A 23,564-nucleotide genomic window follows, 5' to 3' on the forward strand; every position below is an offset into this window, starting at 1 on the left:
AATTTAGTGATCGAAATGTGTCAGTTTTGAGAATTTATAATCTGCTGTCTATATTTTGCACTATATTTGTCTGTTTTTCTATAGTTGTTACTGAGGTGACATTGTGTATTTTAGTCATTTGTCTTGACCTCTTTGAAAAATAAAACAAATATAAATGATAATTAACATTTTCTCTGCATACAGTGTGCTTTGTACTATTATAGTACTATTATAATGGGGTTGGGCTCAAGGGCGGAGTTAGGGCTGGGGCACTCAATTGGTATTTGTTAGACTTTGGTGGTACTTGGCTTGAAGAAGTTGAGAAACACTGGTCTAGGTGACTATGGAGTTCACTCAGTAAGGACCCCTTTTACAAAACCACAGTAGCGATTCTTCCATGGCAAATGCACCAGAGTCCATTCAATTCCCATGGGCTTCAGTGCATTTGCTGTACCAGAATTGCTATCGCAACTTTGTATAAGGAGCCCTAAGGCAGGAACTACTGTCTCTGTGCTATGTCTTAAACAAAAAGCAGATTGCCAGGGATGCAAAGCATTAACTAATTGAACATGAGTTTGAAGTTGTTTGAATACCACTCTCTCAAGTACTGTAGTTTTGAAAGAAATGGAAGGTTTGATACTGGCCAGTAGTTATTGGAATGAGGATCTGCATTATTTTTTTTCAAGGGTGGCTTAAATGCTACTGGAACACTGTCTAAGTGTCAAACCTTAAAAAAGGAAGTCATATTAAGCATTGGAAAATAATTAATAATAATAAAATAATAAAAATAGTGTACATTTAATTTTCCCCACCACCAAATTTCCCCAACCCCCCAGCTACTTTTTCATGCCACAAAGCTGGAAAAAATTTCTGGGAAGAATACTACTATGTATGCGAACATCATCAGTCTGGTGTGCTCCAACTGAAATACTGAGACTGAGAATCACTGCTTTATACTAATAATAATACTGATGATGATGTCCCTGAAACTCAGCATTCTCTACCTCCATTTGCTGGTCTGTCTGGACTGGATCAGTAGCATGGAATATTGCTACACCTTGGGTTTTGGCCAGGTACTAGTGACCTGGATTGGCCACCGTGAGAATGGGCTACTGGGCTTGATGGACCATTGGTCTGACCCAGTAAGGCTATTCTTATGTTCTTATTTAAATAAAAAGTGGAGTTTGCGAGAATGATAGAATCATCTGTCAATTACAGACTTAAGGTCCCCAAGCTCTGCTAAAGAGAAAACAGGCAGAGTGGTGTAAAAAAACATGACATCCGCTATCCTCCAGTATGCATTTCTTTCTTCACTTCTGAAAACTGGAATCCTATGATGTCTGTGCTCTAACGCCTCTTGTTCCCTCTCCCCTTCCTTCTACCTTATGAAGATTGTATGCACACTTCCTTTAGGCTTTCCTTTTGTTTGTCTCTCTCGTTTTATGTTTCCTAGTTTTCCATATTTGTTTTATGAGCTAAAAATCCGACCCTATTTTTTAAAAAAAATTTTCTAAACCGCTTTGATCATTTTTATTATATTGTGGTATAACAAAAATAAATTGAACCTGAACGCTACAGTAACAAAGAATCACTTTGGCAAACCTTCAGCACAGCCATAATAAACTGCACCGCTAACCTATGGAGACGCAGGCAAAGGCCAAGGGTTAAAGAACAGTAGCTCTCCCCTCTTCAGTCAGTCTTCTACTTCCTTAATAACAACGCCCACTTCGTCTCCCCCCCCCCCCCCCCGAATAACACGGACCACCTTTCTTCCCAACAGAAAACCTAATTATGCTCCAACATAGCTACTACCTTAATACGCTTGCACAATAGCAATGACTCCGGAAGTAGTGGCGGTTGTTGTTGGTTTTTTTTTTTTTTTTTGCAGACCGTGATATTTCCGGGTTGTGTGGACGCGCATGCGCAAAAGAGATTTGCGTGGGGTTTCTTCCCCCCCCCCCCCCACCTCGTCCGGTAGTCGTATGTAAAAGCAGGGAGAGATCTGAAACCTGTGGTTCCTTTTAGCTATAGCGAGAAAATCTGTAATAGAGAGTTGGTGAGAAAACGCTCACTAGGTAACGTTGCTGTATCTTCGCGCTGATTTGGTACTATTCGTCGTTCGCACTCGGGGCCGAAGTCCAAATAAAAACTCTTTAAAAATTTTTGGGACAGCCAGTTGAGAGCGACAGAAAAGTTGGTCAAGCTAGGGCCCGGGTGGCTCATCCCCTTCCGTCGCTTATGGTATAGGATTATGGTGCAGTCCTGCTCGGTCTATGGTTGTAAAAATCGATATGATAAGGGTAAACCCGTCTCCTTCCACAAGTAAGTTCTTTACAGATAGAATATGAGATGGGAGGGGGGGGGGGGGGTATTTGTAACTTTAAGTTACGTATTTTGTACCTTCTTCTGATAATCTAAGTGTATCCAAATCAACGTTAGGGATAATTTTTGCATGTTGGGTTTTTTTTTTAACTTCTTAAATATTGTCCTATAGGATGGGGAAAAACAGGTTGCTAAGCTAGCATTTGGGAGATGAGGGGTGGTTAAAAAACAACCAACCAACGAGAAAACAGCAGACACGTTACACCAGTGTTTAGTGGGGGAGAAACCTAACCTTTTAAGTGGGGAACTGGGTTCAGAGTCTCAAAACTTTAACGCCGTCGCTGAACTGTTTTCCAACGGTTTAGCCTGCACGCGTTTTAGCAGCGGATTATCAAAACTGTTTTTAGTGAGGTTTCTAGCAAGTTTATTTTTTTAATATGTATTTTATTGATTTTCAAAATAGATATACAAAATTAACTATAATCCTTAATCATTAAAAATGTACAATAATCACAATAAATATACAAATATACAGAAGTTAAATAACTCAAGAAACAATCTAATTGTACCAATCATTGATGATATTCTGTAGGGAAGGGTTGATTGTAAGACAGTATAATTAGTGTCTCCTGTGAAATGTATATAGGGAAACCAGTACATGTAATTTCAGTAAAAAAATGGGCATTTTTCAATGAGCATCACTAAGCAATATAAATTACAATAATATGAAGGTTTACACTGAAGCACTGTATGTCAACGATCCAAATCACAATAAGATTGGACAGGACCCCATATTCTGTATAATGAATTAATAGAATGGTGTTTTTCGGCAATTACGCTTTCGTATTTAGTAGATAAGCAGACAGTATTCCACCATACAATAAATTCAACTTTGGATAGATTTTTCCAGCAATGCAAAATATTCTTTATAGCCAAGAACAATAAGATGTTAAGCAGGCGAGCATTAGGTTCGGACATAGATTGTGTTAGCTCATATTCTAATCTAATCTAAACCTTAAGTTTGTATACCGCATCATCACTACATTCGTAAAGCTCGACACGGTTAACAAGAATTAGAGTAGAAAGGAACTCCAGTGGAGGGAAGAGGCAAAATGAGGAGAAAAATTTAGAGGGCTAGAATGACCAAAGAGGGAGGAGGTTCGTGAATGTTTATGATGGTGGATATAGTATTCCAAACTTTGTCCCAATATATCTTAAGATGTGGGCAATGAAGTAACATGTGAGGCAGTGTGCCTACAAATTTTTCACATGACCAGCACAGATTGGAGCCTTTATTTAATAATTTGGTGAGTTTTTCTGGAGTCCAATGAGATCTATGCAATAGGAAGTATGTTGATTGGAGGACTGACGCAAATCGAGTAGATTTAAATATCTTGGTCCACACTTTTTGCCAAAGCTCATCATCAGCAATAATATCTATGTCCAAGTGCCATTCACTCATCAGTTGTGAAATGGATACAGAAGAGGTTAGTCTCAATAATACGTACCATTTGGAAGCTGCACCTTTAAGTGGAGCTATCGTATTTATTTGTTGAAGGAGATCAGGTGTGGAATTCAACTCTACAGAGTCTGAGATTGAAGCAGTAACACAGTGTTTCAGTTGGAGCCAGTTGTGATATTGATTGGCTAGTAAGCAGAACTTATAACAAACCTCTTCAAAAGATAGCCAGCTGTTATTAAATAGATCTTGCAATGACCATATTATTGATACCATATATAGTTTTTTCCAGTTGCAACCATAGAGGTGGATCAGATATATTTTTGTGAAGAATCCACAAGGAACCTTGTCGCATTATAAAAGCTTGATGGTATTTCAAAAAAATCTGGGAAGTTGACTCCACCGTTTGACTTATGGGTCATTCCATGTCAAGTGGACCAGGAGCCCACGCTCAAACCCCCCCTTGAAATCCAACCAAATTTTACAGGGGCGTTGTGTAGGGTCTCAAATGAAACTCTGCAAAATTTTTGGGATCTATCTCAATTTGATCAGGAGCTAGGGGTGGTTGAATAAAAGCAATCAATCCACTCCCATGCCTCGTGTGACCTAAAACGCCCACTTTGCTTAAGCACTGCGGCAGAAGGAAACTACCTAGGAGTCTGAAATTTTGCAGTTTAGTACAACCTTGGGGCAAGTTTCATTGGGGCTTTCATTTCTACAGGCCAGCAAAGTAGGCAAAAAGATCCACGAACAAAAATTTTTGGCAAAGTTTGGCTCCATACTGCTGCTGGTAGGTAAGTCAGCTGAGGGTACAACTTTACCAGCAGACATGTACCATGAGGTACTTCCAAGATTTGCAATATGAGCTTTTACAGTCAAGTGAAGCTGAATATACGACCATTCAAAAAATATGGCTTTATGATAACATTTATGCAAATTTTCACTGTTTTTCAGATTCAAATATCTCTAATGTGTAGTTTTTTTTGTTTTGTTTTTTAATATCATTTGAAAGAGCATGTTTTTTGCTACAGAAGCTATCCTGTTTCATCTTGGACCTGCCCTTTCTTTAGTGAGAATTAAAGCTTCAAAGATAAGCATTAGTTGTATATGTGCACGAATGTTTAATATTGAAAAGAGGCACGTTTAACACAAATCACATATGCAAATGAACAAGGTACATGAAGTTTCACAGTTAAGTTCAGATTGTTACTGTTTTATGATCCTCTTCCCTGTATCCATTCATTTTTATATACCCACTGCCACTGGTTGTGAAGATCATGACAAGTGTATTATATACTGAGACCACATATTTATCAGTGATTGATCCTTTGTCTGAAAGACATTCCCAATAGTCAGATAATACCCTATAAATTTCTAAGCTTTATTAAAGACAAAAAAGAAAAGTGCAAAAACCACACTTATTTAAAGTGCGCATACATAGTGACAAAGATCAGGAAATCGCATAAATTCAACTTTTAACTCAGTTTCTTGCACACGGTTTTGGAAGTCTGGTCAATGTTTGCCAAAATAGCTTGTGGATAAGTGTACTGTTTGCCTGATGATGTGGTCATAGGTGCATTAAGGCCTGCAATAATATGCTGTTCAGGGATCCAGCATATGTCTCTGCGGGGAGGCAAGTCAAATGAACATGCAGGACCTTGTGGATGCAAAAAATTTACCAGGATGTCATATTCTTCTATTGAAATTTCACATACATGACCAATCCATATATGTAAGCTAAATATTGTCCAGGTTGAAAGCTGGATGCTTGAAAGGTAGGGACATGTTCAGGATTAGTATCAGACTCTAAGACACTGGCAATAAATGAGCTGGTGTCATTTGAAATTTTGCTAATGCAGAGTCTAGTAGTGTCTGTGGCAGGGGTGGGCAACTCCGGTCCTCGAGGGCTGGAATCCAATCGGGTTTTCAGGATTTCCCCAATGAATATGCATTGAAAGCAGTGATTTAGGCTGTTTGTTTATCACTGAAACCTGGTTACCTGAAGGGGACATTATTACCCAATAGTAACAGTACTTCCTCCTGGTTTTAAAGGATTGTTTACATCAAGGCCTGAAAAACGAGGAGGTGGCCTGGCAATTATTTTCTGCTCATTCTTAGATATTAGCTTAAAGGAGAAAGGAAACAACCCTAATTTAGAATATATGATATTATCCATTACTGATGAATTGAAAACTCACCCTTTGGCATTAATATTATTCTATCGCCCTCCTGGTCCTTGGAACAAATCTGTAGATCTTCTTTTAGAGACTATTTTAGCTGCCTCATTAAAATTTCCTAGACTACTATTAGTTGGAGATCTTAATCTATATCTTGAAACTGAGAATAATAAGAACGCAACTGAGTTTAAAACCTTTTTAAATTCACTTAAATTTCCTACCTGCTACTACTCATACTCTTGGCCATGCACTAGATGTCATTTGCTATACAAATACTGATCCGTTGAGATCAGCTATCTCAGAAATAGAATGGTCTAAATATCCATGGAAAGACCACTTTCTGGGAGATTTCAGAACCCCTATTTTTATGTCCAAGATTCCTAAGGAATCTCTGAAGAAAACAAGATTCATAGTAAGATTAATTCTGATATTTTTTGGCAAAAAATAGAACAAAATTTACCTGATTCTCCTTTAGAATTTAATGTAGACAAATCCTTAGATATTTGGCTAGAGAAATCTGAATTAATATATGAATCTCTTGCACCTTTAAAAATGAAGGAGATCTCTTATAAACATTAAGCACCTTGGTACTCCCAATACCATTGTTAACTTAAGCAGAAGTGCAGAAAGTGGAAGAAAAGCAATTCTGAGGTAGATAAGATAAATTGGGGGAAGAAGATAAAGAAATATACTCTTGAGATTACCAAAGCCAGAAAGATATACTATGGGAACAAAATTAATACAGCTAAAGATCAAAGTAAGGCTCTTTTTTTCTCTATGGAAATCTATAAACTACATTACCTGATCAAACAAACTATCCAAATAATCTGAAGAACTAGCCTCTTTTTTAAGGATAAAGTTTTAAAAATCCGGTATTCTTTTTCTAAACCATTGGTTTCTTTTAATCCACTAAATGTGGAAAATTCTTTTGATATTCCTGTGCAGTGTTCTCCCCAGGGCCTTTCAGCCGGGTGCTCCGCCCACCTAATTTAGATGAGCACCGGCTGTAATCTCGATTGCAATCCTGCTGTCGCTATAGGAGACAGGTCAGCTTACAACTTGCTCTTGCTTGCTTCGGGCTTTCCTCGCTGTCGGGTCCTGCCTACTTTCTGTTTCCGTGAAAGCAGGACCCGGCAACGAGGAAGGCCCAAAGCAAGCAAGAGCAGCGAGTTGTAAGCTTCCCTCCGTTGCTGACTTATGGAAGATAAGTCAGCGATGGAAGGAAGCTTACAACTTGCCTTAGTCCAGCCCTGCACAACATGGAGACAAAAAATGGAGAGGGGTTGAAGCTGAAATAAATCATGTACAAAGGAGAGAAAGGGCACAGGATATAGAGTTTATTGAAGGGACATATAAAAAGGGAAGATACCATATGGAACAGAGAGGGCAGACACTGGATGGAAAAGGCAGAAAGGGTGGATAGTGGATGCAAGGGGCAGAGATATGGTGGACAGTAGATGAAAGGGGTAGAGAGACGGTAGAGGCTGGGTGGAAGGGGCAAAGAGAGAGGACAGATGTTGCATGGAAGGGAGCGAGGACAAATGCTGAATAGAAAGAAGAGAGTGAAGAGAAGATGACTAAAGCAGAAATGACAAAAGGTAGAAAAAAAATATTTTTGTTGCTTTACGTAGAATCAAGTAGTATTGTAACTGTATTGATTAAAATTTATCAATAGGAAATGGAAATAAGGCAATTTGGGGGGGGAATAAACCCCTTTCCTCAGGTCAGGACAGGATACCATAACAGCTGTATACTGTACTGTCTTGAAGAAAGATTTGGCCTCTGAAAGCTAATTGAAAAATGGATTAGTCCAATAAAATGGTATTTTCATATTTCTCATTATTTTATTTCTATTTGTTAATTTGTAAAGTGGTGACTGTTATGTAGAAGATATTTTCAAATTTACATCTACTGTCTTTATATTTTGCACAGTATTAGGGGACATGTGTCACTGTTTCTGTGGTGTTGCATTGTATGCAGAGTCTGGTTTCTTGGTTCAGTTTAACTTTTGTCTACATATTTCTATTTTTAGTTTGTGATTATTCCATATTGGGCGAGGGTGTATCTGTGTTCTGTATGTATGAAAAGGACATGGCTTTCTGTTAGCATTGACTACAGGATCAATTGACTGTGTAGGATCTGGTTTGTTTAATTTTACAATGCGTGTGTTGGTGTTCTAGTGCTCACTGCAGTGTTTAAGATGCTGCCTTTTCCTAGATGCACCCTTATTGTGTGACTCATGGATTATTACTAAAAATATATTTTTTTATATAGAGGAGGGGGTTGTTAAAAAAAATGATTAGCACTGGCTGTCATATACTAGGTACACCACTGGATTTAATGACCCTATTCTAACTTTATTGTTGACGTAGGTGTTGTCCCCCCCAACACACAGACACACACATTATAAAGAATTAAATTAAAGTTGTATTATCATCAAGCAGCGTTCAAATGACATTATAGGCAGATAAAAATAAAATATTTTTAATACATTGCTAATTATTACCTGCATCTTTACCTATACTGTTTTGCCCTAGCTCTTACTTTGCACTATAGCAAAATAAAAAAGAAGCAGCTAAAGATCAATCACACAGGTGCCCTTCAAGGCTCAGTAACACCTCTCCATAAATTATGTGGAAGAGGTCTGGAAGTGGGGATATCATCTATTTCATATCCTCAGTGAGACCTCAGGAAGGAAACTAGTGATCAAAACATTATTAGAGGTGTTGTACAGCCATTTCTTGTATGACTGGATGAGCTATATTTATCTTTTTTTGTTGTTGTTGTTTAAATTCATGCAGAAATAAATGGTTAGATTGAACCTAATGACTTCATTAATGCATTTCCCTTTTTTAAACCTCTATACCAGGGGTGCCCACACTTTTTTGACTCGCGAGATACTTTTAAAATGACCAAGTCAAAATGATCTACCAACAATAAAATTTTTAAAAAACACAACGCACACTGTACGCATAGAATTGTTAATTATCATTCCTATTCCAGGGTTTTTTCAAAGAGGTCAAAGCAGATGACTATGCACTGTCACCTCAGTAACAACCATACAAAAATAGACAAATACCCTCCCCCTCCCTTTTTACTAAACCACAATAGCATTTTTTAGTGCTTGGCTCCCTGCGCTAAAAACCACTATTGCGGTTTAGTAAAAGGGGACCATATTGTAAAATATAGACAGCAGATATAAATTCAGACAAATTTTGATCACTAAATTTAAAATAAAATCATTTTTCCTACCTTGTTTGGTGATTTCATGAGTCTCTGGTTGCACTTTCTTCTTCTAACTGTGCAGCCAATCTTTCTTTCAGCCTGTATGCTTCCTCTCCTCCAAACCTCATTCCCTCCCCCAACTTTTTCTTCCTCTCTCCCTGCCCTTTCTTTCTCTCTTCATGCCCCCTTTCTTTTTTTCCTGTTTCTCTTCTTTCCTTCTGTCTCCCTGCCTGCGCCCCTTTCTTTCTTTCTCCCTGCCCTTCCCCAAGCCACTGCCGCTGCCATCGGGGAACAGGACCCAAACGCCACCAATGGATAACAGGCCCCAAAGCCGACGCCGACGCTGCCCCATGCTCTCTCTGTTTCGGGCCAATCAATCTTCCTCTCCCCGACGTCAATTCTGCCGTCGGAGAGGAAGTTCCGCCCAGCCAGGCAGCGATTGGCTGGCCCAAACTTCCTCTCCGACGGTAGAATTGACGTCGGGGAGAGGAAGATTGATCGGCCCGATAGAGTGCCAAGGCAAAGGGAGTCCTGGATGATCGACTCACTTTGCCTTGGCAAGCTACTGGTCGATCACGATCGACCTATTGGGCACCCCTGCTCTATACTATTTGAAAGAGGGTGAATATCTAATTATTCACTTCTAGAATTGGATACTTCTTAAATTTAGTAAAAATATTCTGGCACAAGTGTCAAATCTTAAAAAAGGAAGTCATATCGAGCATTGGAAAATAATAATAATTAACTAATAAAAATAGTATACATTTAATTTTCCCCATTACTAAATTTCCCCGCCCCGTCCCACCCGGCTGGAAAAAATTTCTTGGGAGAACACTGAACATGTTAAACCTATCCAGCACAATAATCCTAACCCAACATTCTACAGTGTTCTCCCCAGAAATTTTTTCCAGCCGGGTGGCATGAAAAAGTAGCCGGGCGGGATGGGGAAATTTGGTGGTGGGGAAAATTAACCCCCCTCTTTTACTAAGGCGCACTAGCATTTTTAGCACGCGCAAACCCCTGTGGTATGTGGGAAAACTAATGCCAGCTCAATGCTGGCGTTAGCATCTAACGCATGTGGCAATTCTCTGCGCACTAAGCGCACGCTAAAACCACTATTGTAACTTAGTAAAAGGAGCCCTAAATGTGTATTATTTTTATTAGTTAATTATTATTATTATTTACCAATGCTCAATATGACTTCCTTTTTTAAGGTTTGACACTTGTGCCAGAATATTTTTACTAAATTTAAGAAGTTTTTGCCCTCTTTCAAATGGTATAGAGGTTAAAAAAAGGGAAAGGCGTTAATGAAGTCATTACGTTCAATCTAGCCATTTATTTCTGCATGAATTTAAACAACTAAAAAAAAAAAGATAAATATAGCTGATCCAGTCATGCAAGAAATGGCTCTACAGCAAGGGTGCCCACACTTTTTGGGCTTGCGAGCTACTTTTAAAATGACCAAGTCAAAATGATCTACCAACAATAAAATTTTAAAAAAAAACCCACAAAGCACACTGTATGCAGAGAAAATGTTAATTATCATATATATTCCGCAGGTTTTCAAAGAGGTCAAGGCAGATGATTTTATGCAATGTCACATCAGGAACAACTATACAAAAATAGACAAATATACCCCCTCCCTTTTTACTAAATCGCAATAGCGGTTTTTAGCGCAGGGAGATGCGCTGAATGCCCTGCGCTGCTCTCGATGCTCATAGGCTCCCTGTGCTAAAAACCGCTATTGTGATTTAGTAAAAGGGGTCCATAGTGCAAAATATAGACAGCAGATATAAATTCTCAAAACAGACACATTTTGATCACTAAACTGAAAATAAAATCATTTCTCCCACAAGTGGACATGCTTAGTTACGTCAGCTCTATGGCTGCTTTAACTGTAAGGCGCCTGAATCTAAGGCTATATGCTATCATTCTGTAATGGAACCTGGGAGCCCATTCACTGCTATTGAATAGGCGTTCCCTGTACAGTCTTAGGGTGCCTACGAGGAAGAACCCACTTGGAGAATTGCCCCTTATTTTTTTTAAGGATTATATAAACAGAAGCAATAATGTGAAAAACAAAACCCAGCCTTAAAACAGGCTGAATTAATTTGTGAACCATTATTTAAAGGATACTCAGAAAAAATATTGTTTTCCCTTAACTTAAATGAAATAAACATATTCCTATCCATCATTTGACTATAGGTAAGTGCAGCTCATAGATCTGCAGTGAAATAGAAAAGTGATTTCGTTTTACTGTAATTTCTGCATTAAGTGGATTTGCACACCCCAAGCTCCTTAAATCCTGATGTACTTCTAGCTTTTCCAGTATCAGACTTTGCAAGATTAATAAATGGAGCATCCTTCTGCCTGCCAGTTAAAGGATGAAAAACAAATGCCTATAAAGTTCAAATCACAGCTTGACTAAACTTGAACTTTCTTGATTTTATTCTTCCTGGCTGACCACTTTATCTTCCACAATAGACATCAAGATTGCTTAGATCGGAGCTTTAAAAGAGCAAGCAGAATCGGGTCCGATGTCCGTGCGTTTGTTTTTCTCAAATGGTATACCACTACACTTGCTGCTTTTACTTGCTTTGGGCCTTCCTCGTTGCCGGATCCTGCCTACTTTCTGTTTCCGCGAAGGCAGGACCCGGCAGCGAGGAAGGTCTGAAGCAAGTAAAAGCAGCAAGTTGTAAGCTTCCCTCCGGGGCTCTATCATGTGCGTGCTGGCTTCCCTTCTCTCCCCTCCGAAACCAGAAGTAGCGTCCCGGGGGGGGAGGGGGGGTGGAAGAGAAGGGAAGCCGGCACGCACACGATAGAGCCCTGGAGGGAAGCTTACAACTTGCTGCTCATACTTGCTTCGGGCCTTTCTCGCTGCCGGGTCCTGCCTTCACGGAAACAGAAAGTAGGCAGGATCCGGCAACAAGGAAGGCCCAAAGCAAGTAAAAGCATGCTGGCAAAAAAAAAAAAAAAAGGCAGGCTTCAAACAAAATTTTCGGCGGCGAGTCAGCCCGGGAAGGAGCATCGGCGGCAGCAGCAGGATTAGCTGGGCGGTCATCTAAATCAGCCGGGTGCAGCGCCCGGCTGTAAGGCCCTGGGAAGAACACTGCTCTATAAACCCTTAGTATTCTCTAATTTTTCTTGTTACCAAACATTATCTAAAACCCATAATTCTCCCTTAAAATTTTATCTCATCGTTTAATCTCTTACTTCAAAGTTGAAATGTACCGTAATTCTTGTTTTAGTTTGGATGTAATCCGCCTTGAACTGCAAGGTAATGGCGGAATAGAAATCACTAATGTAATGTAATCATCTCTCCCTTCCTCTCCTTCACCCTAATTCTTCCTCTTTCTTTTCTCTCCCACACATGTGCAGCATCTTTCCTCCCATTCCTTGTGCAGCAGAATCCTTGAGCACCCCCTGTCTCCACCGCACAGCCGAACCCCTACTGACCCTCCATCCTTCCCTTCCTGCTGACCACAAGCGAGCCCTACCTTCATCCAGCAGCGTTGGGCCGGCAGCACTCTAAACAGGCTGTTTGACCTTGTCTGTCAGGGGATATCAGTAACACGGCAGAATGAAACCCCCCTATGGACAAGGCCAAGCGGCCTGTTTAGAGTGCTGCTGGATTAAGGTAGGGCTCGCTCGCGGTCGGCGGAAGGGAAGGATTGAGGGTCAGCAGGGGTTCGGCTGCACGGTGGTGGCGGGGGGGGGGGGCAGGTTGAAGAGTTGCTGGCGAATCCCGGGACTAGGGCTTATATTTGGGGTAGGGCTTATATTAAGCCCTACCCCGAAAATGATGCTAGGTCTTATTTTAGGGGGAACACGGTAATAATAGTAATTGTAATGTAATTTCTTCCATTTATTTTTCATATACACAATATAGAAACATAGAAACATAGAAATAGATGGCAGATAAGGGCCCACGGCCCATCTAGTCTGCCCACCTTAATGTCCCTCCCCTACCTTTGCCCTGTGAATAGATCCCATGTGCCGATCCCATTTGGCCTTAAAATCAGGCACGCTGCTGGCCTCAATCACCTGTAATGGAAGACTATTCCAGCGATCAACCACTCTTTCAGTGAAAAAGAATTTCCTGGTGTCACCTCGTAGTTTCCCGCCCCTGATTTTCAACGGATGCCCTCTTGTTGTCGTGGGACCCTTGAAAAAGAAGATATCTTCCTCCGCCTCGATGCGGCCCGTAAGATACTTGAACGTCTCGATCATGTCCCCCCTCTCTCTGCGCTCTTCGAGCGAGTATAGCTGTAATTTGTCAAGCCGTTTTTCGTATGGTAGATCCTTGAGTCCCGAGACCATCCGGGTGGCCATTCTTTGCACCGACTCCAGTCTCAGCACATCCTTGCGATAATGCGGCCTCCAGAATTACACACAGTATTCTAGGTGGGGCCTCACCATGGATCTATACAATGGCATAATGACTTCCGCCTTACGACTGACGAAACCCCTTCGTATGCAGCCCATGATTTGTCTTGCCTTGGACGAAGCCTGCTCCACTTGATTGGCAGACTTCATGTCCTCACTGACGATTACCCCCAAGTCTCGTTCTGCTACCGTTTTTGCTAGGATCTCGCCATTAAGGGTATAAGACTTGCATGGATTCTGGCTGCCCAGGTGCATAACTTTGCATTTTTTGGCATTGAAGTTGAGTTGCCATGTCCTAGACCATCGCTCCAGTAGGAGTAGGTCGTGCATCATGTTGTCGGGCACTGAATCTTTGTCTGTTGTGCATTTGCCCACTACATTACTCAGTTTGGCGTCATCGGCGAATAATGTTATTTTACCTCGAAGCCCTTCTGCCAAGTCTCTTATAAAGATGTTGAATAGGATTGGGCCCAAGACTGAGCCCTGTGGTACTCCACTAATCACCTCCGTCATTTCGGAGGGGGTGCCGTTCACCACCACCCTTTGGAGCCTACCTCCAAGCCAGCTCCCAACCCATTTCGTCAATGTGTCACCTAATCCTATAATATAATCTTATTAATATATAATAGTAACCACAGAATTAAAAAAAACCCACAAAGCACACTGTATGCAGAGAAAATGTTAATTATCATTTATATTTGTTTTTTTTTCAAAGAGGTCAAGGCAGATTACTTGAAAATATGCAATGTCACCTCAGTAACAACTATAGAAAAATAGACAAATATAGTGCAAAATATAAACAGCCAATACAAATTCTCAAAAGTGACACATTTCAATCACTAAATGAAAATAAAATCATTTGTCCTACCTTTGTTGTCTGGTGATTTCATGAGTCTTTGGTTGCATTTCCTTCTGACTGTGCATCCAATATGTCTTTCTTTCTTCCTCTTGCACGCTTCCTCTCCTCCAGACCTCATTCCCTTCCCCAACCATCATCTGTCTCTATCTCTCCATGAGTCCAACTTTTCTTTCTCTTTCCTCCACCCCTATTGGCAACATGTCTTCCTCTCTCTCTCTCTCTCTCTCACTATCAATCTGTCTTTCTCTCATTCCCTCCCTTACTGCAAAGGGATTGGGGAAAGAAAGAGAGATCCAGGGTACATCTTTCCAGGGTACCCCCTCTACTGCCACGTCCAACATTTCTCCTTCTCATATCCCCCGGATCATGTGCATCATTTTTCAGCACTGCCCACCTGCTCCATACATGCCCATTTTCCCACTCTCTCCAGCTTCATGTCACATCTCTACATAATTTTGTCCAACATTCCTCCACCTTGCATTCCCTTCAATCTGTCCCTCTGCACCACCATATCCAACATTTTTTCCTTTCATCCTTCTCTTCCCCATGCATCTCTACCTCAATCCTCTCTATGCCCAACAATTTTCTTTTTTCTTCCTTTCCCCATATGCACATCTCTTTCCCTCACTCACACTCATGCTCAAAAATTCTCCCTTTCTATTCCCTCCCTCCTATGTCCCAAGTTCATGCTCCCCCCTGCCTTCCAGCCTTTGTCCCAAATTCATGCCCCTCCCATGTCTCAATGTGCTCCTTCCCCACCTTCTTTCTCCCTTTGTCCCCTCTCTCCCTTACTTGTTTGCTTCAGGGTCGTCCAGCTGGGCTGCTCCTTCCTGCCTTCAGCCAAACTTGTTTGCAGGGACTCGGGCAGAGGTTCTTACATGCCTCAAGTGTCTGACCCACAAGCCTTCCCTATGACATCAGAGAGAAGGCTTCCAGTCAGCCACCTGCATTGTGTAAGAGCTGCTGCCCACGTTCCTGCAACAAATGCAGAAGGTAGGAAGGAGGTAATTGGGATCACCAGCTGACCCGTGAGGCTTCTCTCCGACGCCAGCTCTGACATCGGAGGGAAGCCTTCCGGGTCGGCTTCGGCCTGGAAGGAGGCATGCAGCTAGAGAGCAGGAAGAAGGGCATAGGATCCCCAGCAGCATCTGTTAAGAAGGAAGTGGGGCGGGAGACCCACACAGTGTCGCATACCCCCAACAAGTGGCTCGTTTACTGCGTGTTGAGAAGCTCTGCTGTAGTTTATCCAAACATCTTGTCATGTACGGGTTACAGACCTTTTGCAGCAGGTGAGAGAATGAGAGCGAAAGAGTAGATGTGAAAGAGAGAGGAAGACATGTTGCACATGTGGGTGGAGGAGAAAGAGAGAGAGAGAAATGCTTTGTAGGTGTGGGGAGGGGATAAAGAAGGAGAATGATCTAGGATAGAATGGAATGAGGATGTGGTACAATGGGAGGGAGGGAAGAGAGACATACTGGACCACGATAGAAGGTCCCAATGGACAACAACTTCTTTAAGAAGAATTTGCAGAAGACAGGAAAGCAGTAAACAGAGAAACTTGAACCAACTTGTTAGAAAAATAAATCTCCAGACAACAAAGGTAAAAAAGGAATTTCTAGTGTAATATGTGTGACAAGCTTGATGGAACACTTATAGTGTATATAATGTGATTGAAATCAAGGGAGAAAAAGACCTCAAAATACCCCTAAAGTGTGATCAATGAAGTCACAAATATTTTGGGGTTAGGTATCATCACCGGTCAAAAACCCTTGAATTTTTTAATATTTTTAAATTTTCATTAATGTTTATTAATTTTCATTGATTTTTAATTTATTCTTCTTTAATTTTAAATACCAATATGTATCAATTTAGAACATAAATGTTTCCTTCTAAGTAATTGAGCAATCAAGTGACCAGCAACTGTTGGTTCAATATCACAATAATCATTCTATTTGTATTTAGAAATAGTAAGCACTTATCTTTAATAAAGATAAGTGCTTACTATTTCTAAATACAAATAGAATGATTATTGTGATATTGAACCAACAGTTGCTGGTCACTTGATTGCTCAATTACTTAGAAGGAAACATTTATGTTCTAAATTGATACATATTGGTATTTAAAATAAAAGAAGAATAAATTAAAAATCAATGAAAATTAATAAACATTAATGAAAATTTAAAAATATTAAAAAATTCAAGGGTTTTTGACCGGTGATGATACCTAACCCCAAAATATTTGTGACTTCATTGATCACACTTTAGGGGTATTTTGAGGTCTTTTTCTCCCTTGATTTCAATCACATTATATACACTATAAGTGTTCCATCAAGCTTGTCATATTATATTATTATTTGGACATTATTTTGTTTTCCATTCTTTCAGTCAGTTCATATAGTGTAATATGTGTGTCATTCTGGACAAGTGAGTACTATAATCTCCCTGTGGCTGCGAGCTTCTGTAGAAGGAATCCATTCTGGGGTTGTTTTTTTTTTTTCTATAACCCTCCTACTTCACAGAGAGCTACACTGCCACCTACAGTTTTTTCCTTTCTGCACTTGAGCCTAAAGGAGTATTCTGCTCTGCCTTTTTTTTTGCCTTTTTCTTTATTTTAGTCTAGTTTTTTCTTCAGTTTTCGGTGCTCAGAGCTTCCCAATTCCAGGGTTTGGCTCTGCCTGAGTGGAGAAGAAGCAGACTGGTTTATCTGTTAGCCAGTCTGTAGAAATGTTTTTGGAGCTTGGGGCCTTCTCTGGTTAGCATTGCTTACCAATTTCTATGCAGGGGTTTGAGTGCAGGCAGTTAGTCTTGTAGGATGCTGGCTGTGTTTTCGCCTTCCCTCTTCTGGTTTTATGTATCCGTCGGTCTGCGGGAGGTGGAGAGAGCTCAGTCAGACATCGTGTCCGACTGGCATTGTTTCCAACTGGCAGCCTGAAGATCAGCATTGGAGGAGAAGTTCTTGATGAGGCAGCAATTTCTTCTCCCTTTCCAGCTACTGTTGAGGGCTGAAGCAGGCTGTAGCACATTGCCAGCACAGGTCACCGTGACTAAGGTTGTCATTGCCTGGGAGGTAAATAGGGGTTTTTTTTGGTTGGGGGGCAGTTGTCTGAAAAATCAAGATTTTGTTGATTTGTGCTTGTTCCCATATTTTCTTCCACCCCTAAAATCCTAAATTCACCGGTTTTTACATTTTATTTTGCCATTTTTAGAGTGTTTTTTGGCACCAACATTCTGCCGGTAGCTATATTGGATTTTAGCAATTTTTTTTTTTTTTCAAAAGTCTCCTGCAGCTTCAAAACTTCTCATTTTACCTCAAACATAGTGGGAATGGAGTCCTTAGGCTCTTTTACCCCTAATTTATTCCACGATTGTGCAAATTGTGCACTGAAGGAGCATCATTGTGCCACTTGCCTTGCCGCATGGGAAGGAGGGGAGGGAGTGTAGGTAGATTTATGAGTATACTAATTAGCGTAACATAAACAAGTTGCGTGTCTCTTAGTTGCTAGGGAAACCATAAACACTTTATCCCAGGGATCTATACTCTTTGCCAACTTATACAAAAATAGAGATCAGGGCTTTATGAAAAAGTTTTATTATAGATATAAAAATATAATTCATAAGCCAGCAGTAAATAATAACTAATTATTGTTCACACAATGTCCAAAGATATACATGAAACTCAGTACATAATATCACACAACACTTGCTAAATAAATGAGTAAATAGAACTAATTCATACATACTTAATAATTCCTTATAATAATAATTCCGCCGAGTGGATGTAGTTCTCAAGTGGCTTTTCGAGACCTTGACTTTGGGGTCAAAGCAGCCTCGGTGGCATCCTTTGTGACATGTTCCTGTCTTTCCAGTCTATTCTGGAGGTTAATGAGCCCGTACCTCAGCTCCTCATGTCTGGGGTGGATTATGTGGCAGATGCTCTCTCTCTGACACTATTCGGATCATGAGTAAAGGCTTCTGCTTATTCAATTTCTGCCTGTAGAATGCTCTGAGTCAGAGTGTGGGCTAGAGATTCTGTCTCCAAAGCTACTCTCAGTAGACTCCCTTTAAAAAAAAAAATAATCACTTTATTGAATAAATCTTTATAAAAATTCAGGATATGGAAATTCTCAAAAAAACTTAACAAAGATAAAGCCATCTTATACATAAACTTCCATCTAACCCATTTCCCCCCTTTACAAAACCATAGCGTGGTTTTTAGTGCCTGCCATGGTGGTAGTAGCTCTAACGCTCATAGGAATTCTAAGAGCATCAGAGCCGTTACTGCTGTGGTCGATACTTAAAATTGCGCTGCGGTTTTGTAAAAGAGGGGGTTTATGAGAGAAGATACTTTTATTTCTGTATTATATAATTAATAGGAAATTTAGGATACAAAATCCAAAAATTTTTAAGGCATAATAATTTTTCTGTCACTCTTCTTTAAAAAGAGAAATTGGCTATTTTAACCCTTCATGTAATTTAAGAAATTGTTCTAATTGAGTTGGATCCCAGAAACAAAATCCTTACTTTGCATGGAAATTTCAAGTAGAACATGGCACCTAAGGCCACAACTCTTAGGTTTCAAATCCAAAAAGGCTTTACATCTGAGTTGTGTTGCCTTGGCCATATCTGGAAAAATGAAAACAGCACCACAAAAGACTGCCTTCTTATTTTTAAAGTAGAGCTTCATTATCAACATTTTAGCACCATCATTTTAGCAAGTCACTAAGAGGATAGATCTTTAGTTTGTCACATCCTGCAAATCTTCAAGAAAATTTGTTTGATTGCATTCAATAGATACAAGCTGATCTAAAGCTTGCTCAATAGGTACCTTTTTGTGTGGGAATATAGTAACAATTAGATATGGAAAATGTATCAACATTCTGCAGTCCTAAGGTCTCTTTAATGTACTCTCTTAAGAGAATCTCAGGTGAAATCAAATGAGTAATAGGAAAATTAACCAATCTCAGATTTTTAACTCTAGCCAAATTGTCTATCAACTCTAGTTTCTTAAAAGTATCTATAACTGCAGAAGTGGAGAGCGTTTGCAGTGTGGAAATCTGCATTATCCCAGGACAAGCAGGCAGCAAATTTTCTACATGTGGGTGACGTCATCTACGGAGCCCCCTAGGGGACGGTCTCGTAAGCAGACTTGCTTGAAGATCTTCAAGCTTGCAAGTGTGCAGCGCATGTGTGAGTGCCCCTCCCGCCCGACTCAGGGCATGCATCTCCTCAGCGTGGCCTCAGTTCTAAGTTTTCCGTGGAGCCAGAAGCCTGCTCTGCGCGAATTCGGAGTGCCTCTTTGTACTGCGGCTTGCTTTATTGTTTTCGGGTGAGTCGCTGTGCGGCGCGTCTTGTCTTGTTAAAAAAAAAAAAAAATCCCGTACTTTTTTTTTGACCGGGCTACCGGTTTTTGTCAGGCCGCCCAGCCTCGCAGGGCCATGGCTGTATTTTTTCTTATGTCCCAGCCTCTACAGTTTAAGAACTGCACTAAGTGTGCCCGGGTGATCTCCATCACCGACCCCCTTCGTTGGTGTGTGGAGTGTCTTGGGGCTGAATATCATGCTGAGTCTTACTCGTGTTGTGCTATTCTTCAGCCGCGGGCTTTTCATCAGCGAGTGGCCAAAACCCTCCAACTTTTTGGTCCCATGGAGACAGCGAGGACAGCCTCAGCCTCGGCCCCGACAGTGGGGGCCTCGACTTCGAAGACCTCGGTGAAGTCGTCCTCGACCTCGAAGGCCCCGACTTCGGCTCCTCCTGCCACCCTGGCCTCGGGTAAATCTCCTCTTCCTTCCGCAGGTGTGCCAGCAAAGAAGCCTCTCTCGGAGTCTCATGCGAGTGCTACTTCGTTGGCCTTTTCGAGACATCGTCCTAAGCATGCCTCCTCACATAGGGAATACTCTTCCTCGAGGTCGCCCCCAAAGGAGCGCACTGCTGCACTTCAACCCCAGCATTCACTGGTCTCGGTGCCTATGTTCAAGAACATGCTTAAAGCTATCCTTACTTTGCAGATTACCTCGGTTCTGGGTCAGTTACCTGGCTTCGACCCGGTCCCAGTCTGACCAGCCTGGGCCTCCCTCCAAAGTTCCTCGAGTCATGTCTCGCAAGTCCCGCTGCTTGCCCTCGAGTGGTTCCTCTTCTCCTGATTCGAGGCCTGCGACTCTCCGGGAGTCCCGGGCGGGACTCCGGACTATGACTTTTCCTCGCACCTTGTACTTTCGAAGTGGCAGAGGTCTTCCCCGCCACATCGAGGCTGGTCCTCAACCGTGAAACACACCGGGTCCATGGTGACTTGGGCGTTGGTTGTGAGGCCTCATCGGACTCCTTCCCCACCTCTTTCTTCGGGGCGAGGGGTTTCTGAGTCCTGGTTAAAAACACCTGTGGGGGAATTCTTTCCCACCGGCTTCTCCGATACTTCGGATGGTGGTGCCTCGGACGCCAGGTTCCTCCCCGAGTTGTCTTCAGCGAGGCCGTTCCTTGACACCTCCGAGGCAGTTCAGTAGGACGTCCTCGGTGTCCCGTTCTCGAGACTCAGAGGCTTCTGCCTATTATTTGAAGGAGGTCTCCCCCTCTTTCTCTGCTGCTACTAGATTTCGCTCTAGTTCGCCAATGGAGGATGAGTCTTCTTCTCGAACCTCCTCCTTTATCCGGTTTGTCTCGGACATGGGCAAGGCTCTGAAGCTGGATCTCCAGTCCGAATCCCGAGTATTTGTCGGAGATGGGGCTCCCTCATCCTCCCCATGAGGCAATCCATTTGCCTCTGTATCAGGTGCTCTAGCAGACATTTTTCCGGAATCTGGAGACTCCTTATGCTGTAACTGCCATTCCCTCCAAAATGGAGTCCCGTTACCGGACGGTCCCAGTCAAAGGATTTGAGAATGCGCAGTTTTCCCATCAGTCCCTGGTAGTGAAATCTTCATTAAAGAAGTCTAATCCCTCCAAAGTCTACGCTGCTGCCCCTCTGGGCAGGGAAGGGCATACGATGGACAAGTTCAGACGCCGTCTCTAGCAGAACTCGATGATGGCAAACCGAGTTCTCAATTATAATTTTACCTTCGCGTCCTATCTTTAGATACTGTGTGGACGCCCTCCACTCTTTCCAGTCGGACGTGTCTGCTCCTCGTCGGCAGGAGTTCCGTCTCCTCCAGGAGACTCTATCCCAACTCTGTCTCTATATGTTTTAGGCGGCTTACGACGCCTTTGAGTTGTCCTCGAGGGGCACGGCCTTTGCGGTCGCCAAGCATCGCCTGGCCTCGCTCCGGATAGTGGACATGGACTCTAACCAGGATCGTCTGGCAAATCTTCTGTGTGTGGGGAATGAGCTGTTTGATGACTCCATCGAGGCCGCCACTAAACGCCTTTCAGAGCATGAGCGGTCCTTCACTTCCCTAGTGAGGCTCAAGCTGAAGATTCCTCCGGCTCAACCGTACAAGATTCCTTGGCAATACCCGCAGAAATCTACACCTGGGTTCTCTCGCCCGCCCCCGAGGCGGCCCCAGCAGCAGCAGCGTCCTTCTAAGGTCCAGCCGCCCGCTCCGGCAAAGCCTGGGCCATTTTTTTTTGACAATTCCAATCTGAGCCTGCCGGCTCCCTTCCTCCTGGAGCCCTCCCCCCTTCCTATTGGGGGCTGTCTCCATCATTTCTATCCTCAGTGGGAGAAGCTTACCACAGACATGTGGGTGCTTTCCATCGGCCGGGAGGGGTACTCCATGCACTTCAGTCGCGTACCCCCGGACCTTCTGCCAAGAGAGTTTCCTTCTTCCAGGGCGCAACTTCCCCTTCTGCGGGATGTTCAGGCCCTCCTCTGCCTCCGGGTGGTCGAGGAGGTTCCTCCAGAGCAGTTGAATATGGGGTTTTGTTCACGGTATTTTCTGGTCCCCAAGAAGATGGGAGACCAGCGTCCGATACTGGACCTCCGGGCTCTGAACAAGTTTCTGGTCAAAGAAAAGTTCAGGATGCTCACCCTTCCTACGTTGTATCCCCTGATGGACGAAGGGGACTGGCTGTGCTCATTGGACCTCAAGGAGGCCTATATCCACATCCCGATTCATCTGGCTTCTCGCCGGTATCTGAGATTCCGGGTGGGGAATCTCCACCTTCAGTATCGTGTTCTCCCCTTTGGCCTTGCAGCCTCCCTGAGGGTTTTCACGAAATGCCTGGTGGTGGTCACCGTGGCCCTGCATCTGCAGGGGCTTCAGGTGTTTCCCCATCTTGACGACTGGTTGATCAAAGCGTTGTCTCGGCAGGAGGTTCTGGTGGCGACGAATCAGACTTTTTCCCTCCTTCAAAGTCTCGGCTTCAAGGTGAACTTTCCCAAGTCCCGGCTATGTCCGTCCCAGTCCCTCGAATTTATCGGGGCGGAGCTGGACACTCTTCATCTTCGCTCTTTCTTGCCTCGGCCTCGTCGGGAGACCCTTATCCTTCTTTTTTGGAAGGTGTCTCTCCTGCCCTCGGTCCCGGCCCGTCTCATGATGGTCCTGTTGGGCCATAAGGCTTCCATGGTTCACGTGACTCCTTTTGCCAGACTTGACCTCCGCATACCTCAGTGGACTCTGGCGTCCCAGTGGAACCAGAACCGGGATCTGGTGTATCGACGCATTGTCCTTACTCCTTTGTTGCAGCAATCACTCCGTTGGTGGATGTTCTTTACCAATCTTTCCAGAGGTTTTCTGTTTCATGCTCCTCCCCTGGAGAAGGTTCTCACGACGGACTCGACTGCCTGTGCTTGGGGGGCTCATGGGCCTGTGGTCCAGTGCGGACCGTCTTGTCACATCAATTTGCTGGAGCTCCGGGCGGTGTTCAACGCTTTGAAAGCCTTTCGTCATCTGCTTCGCGACTTTGTGGTGCTAGTTCGCACAGACAACCAGGTCGCCATGTATTATATCAACAAACAAGGTGGCACGGGGTCCCTCTCCCTGTGACAGGAGGCAATGCGGCTCTGGGATTGGGCGATCCGCCGCAACATCTTTCTCAGTGCGGTCTACATTCAGAGCCAGCGGAACTGCCTGGCTGACCAGTTGAGCCGCCTTCTGCAGCCTCACGAATGATCTCTTCACTCTTCGACTCTGCGTCAGGTGTTTGCCCGGTGGGGGACTCCGGATATCGATATGTATGCGTCCCCTTTCAATCACAAGTTGCCTCGTTTCTGCTCCAGGGTTTACACC

At 42.8% G+C, this 23,564-nt stretch overlaps 1 protein-coding gene across 1 annotated transcript in view; it reads left to right on the plus strand.

Moving 5' to 3' along the window:
* The first annotated feature begins 1,916 nt into the window (after positions 1–1,916).
* Positions 1,917–23,564, plus strand: part of THAP1 (THAP domain containing 1) — a 62,543-nt gene continuing 40,895 nt past the window's right edge. The window contains exon 1 of the mRNA XM_033916708.1: positions 1,917–2,301. Within this exon, the coding sequence (XP_033772599.1) occupies positions 2,231–2,301 (71 nt within the window). The 5' untranslated portion in view covers positions 1,917–2,230. The remainder of the gene's footprint in view (positions 2,302–23,564) is intronic.

This window comes from Geotrypetes seraphini, chromosome 1 (assembly GCF_902459505.1).
Source record: "Geotrypetes seraphini chromosome 1, aGeoSer1.1, whole genome shotgun sequence".
NCBI lineage: Eukaryota > Metazoa > Chordata > Amphibia > Gymnophiona > Dermophiidae > Geotrypetes > Geotrypetes seraphini.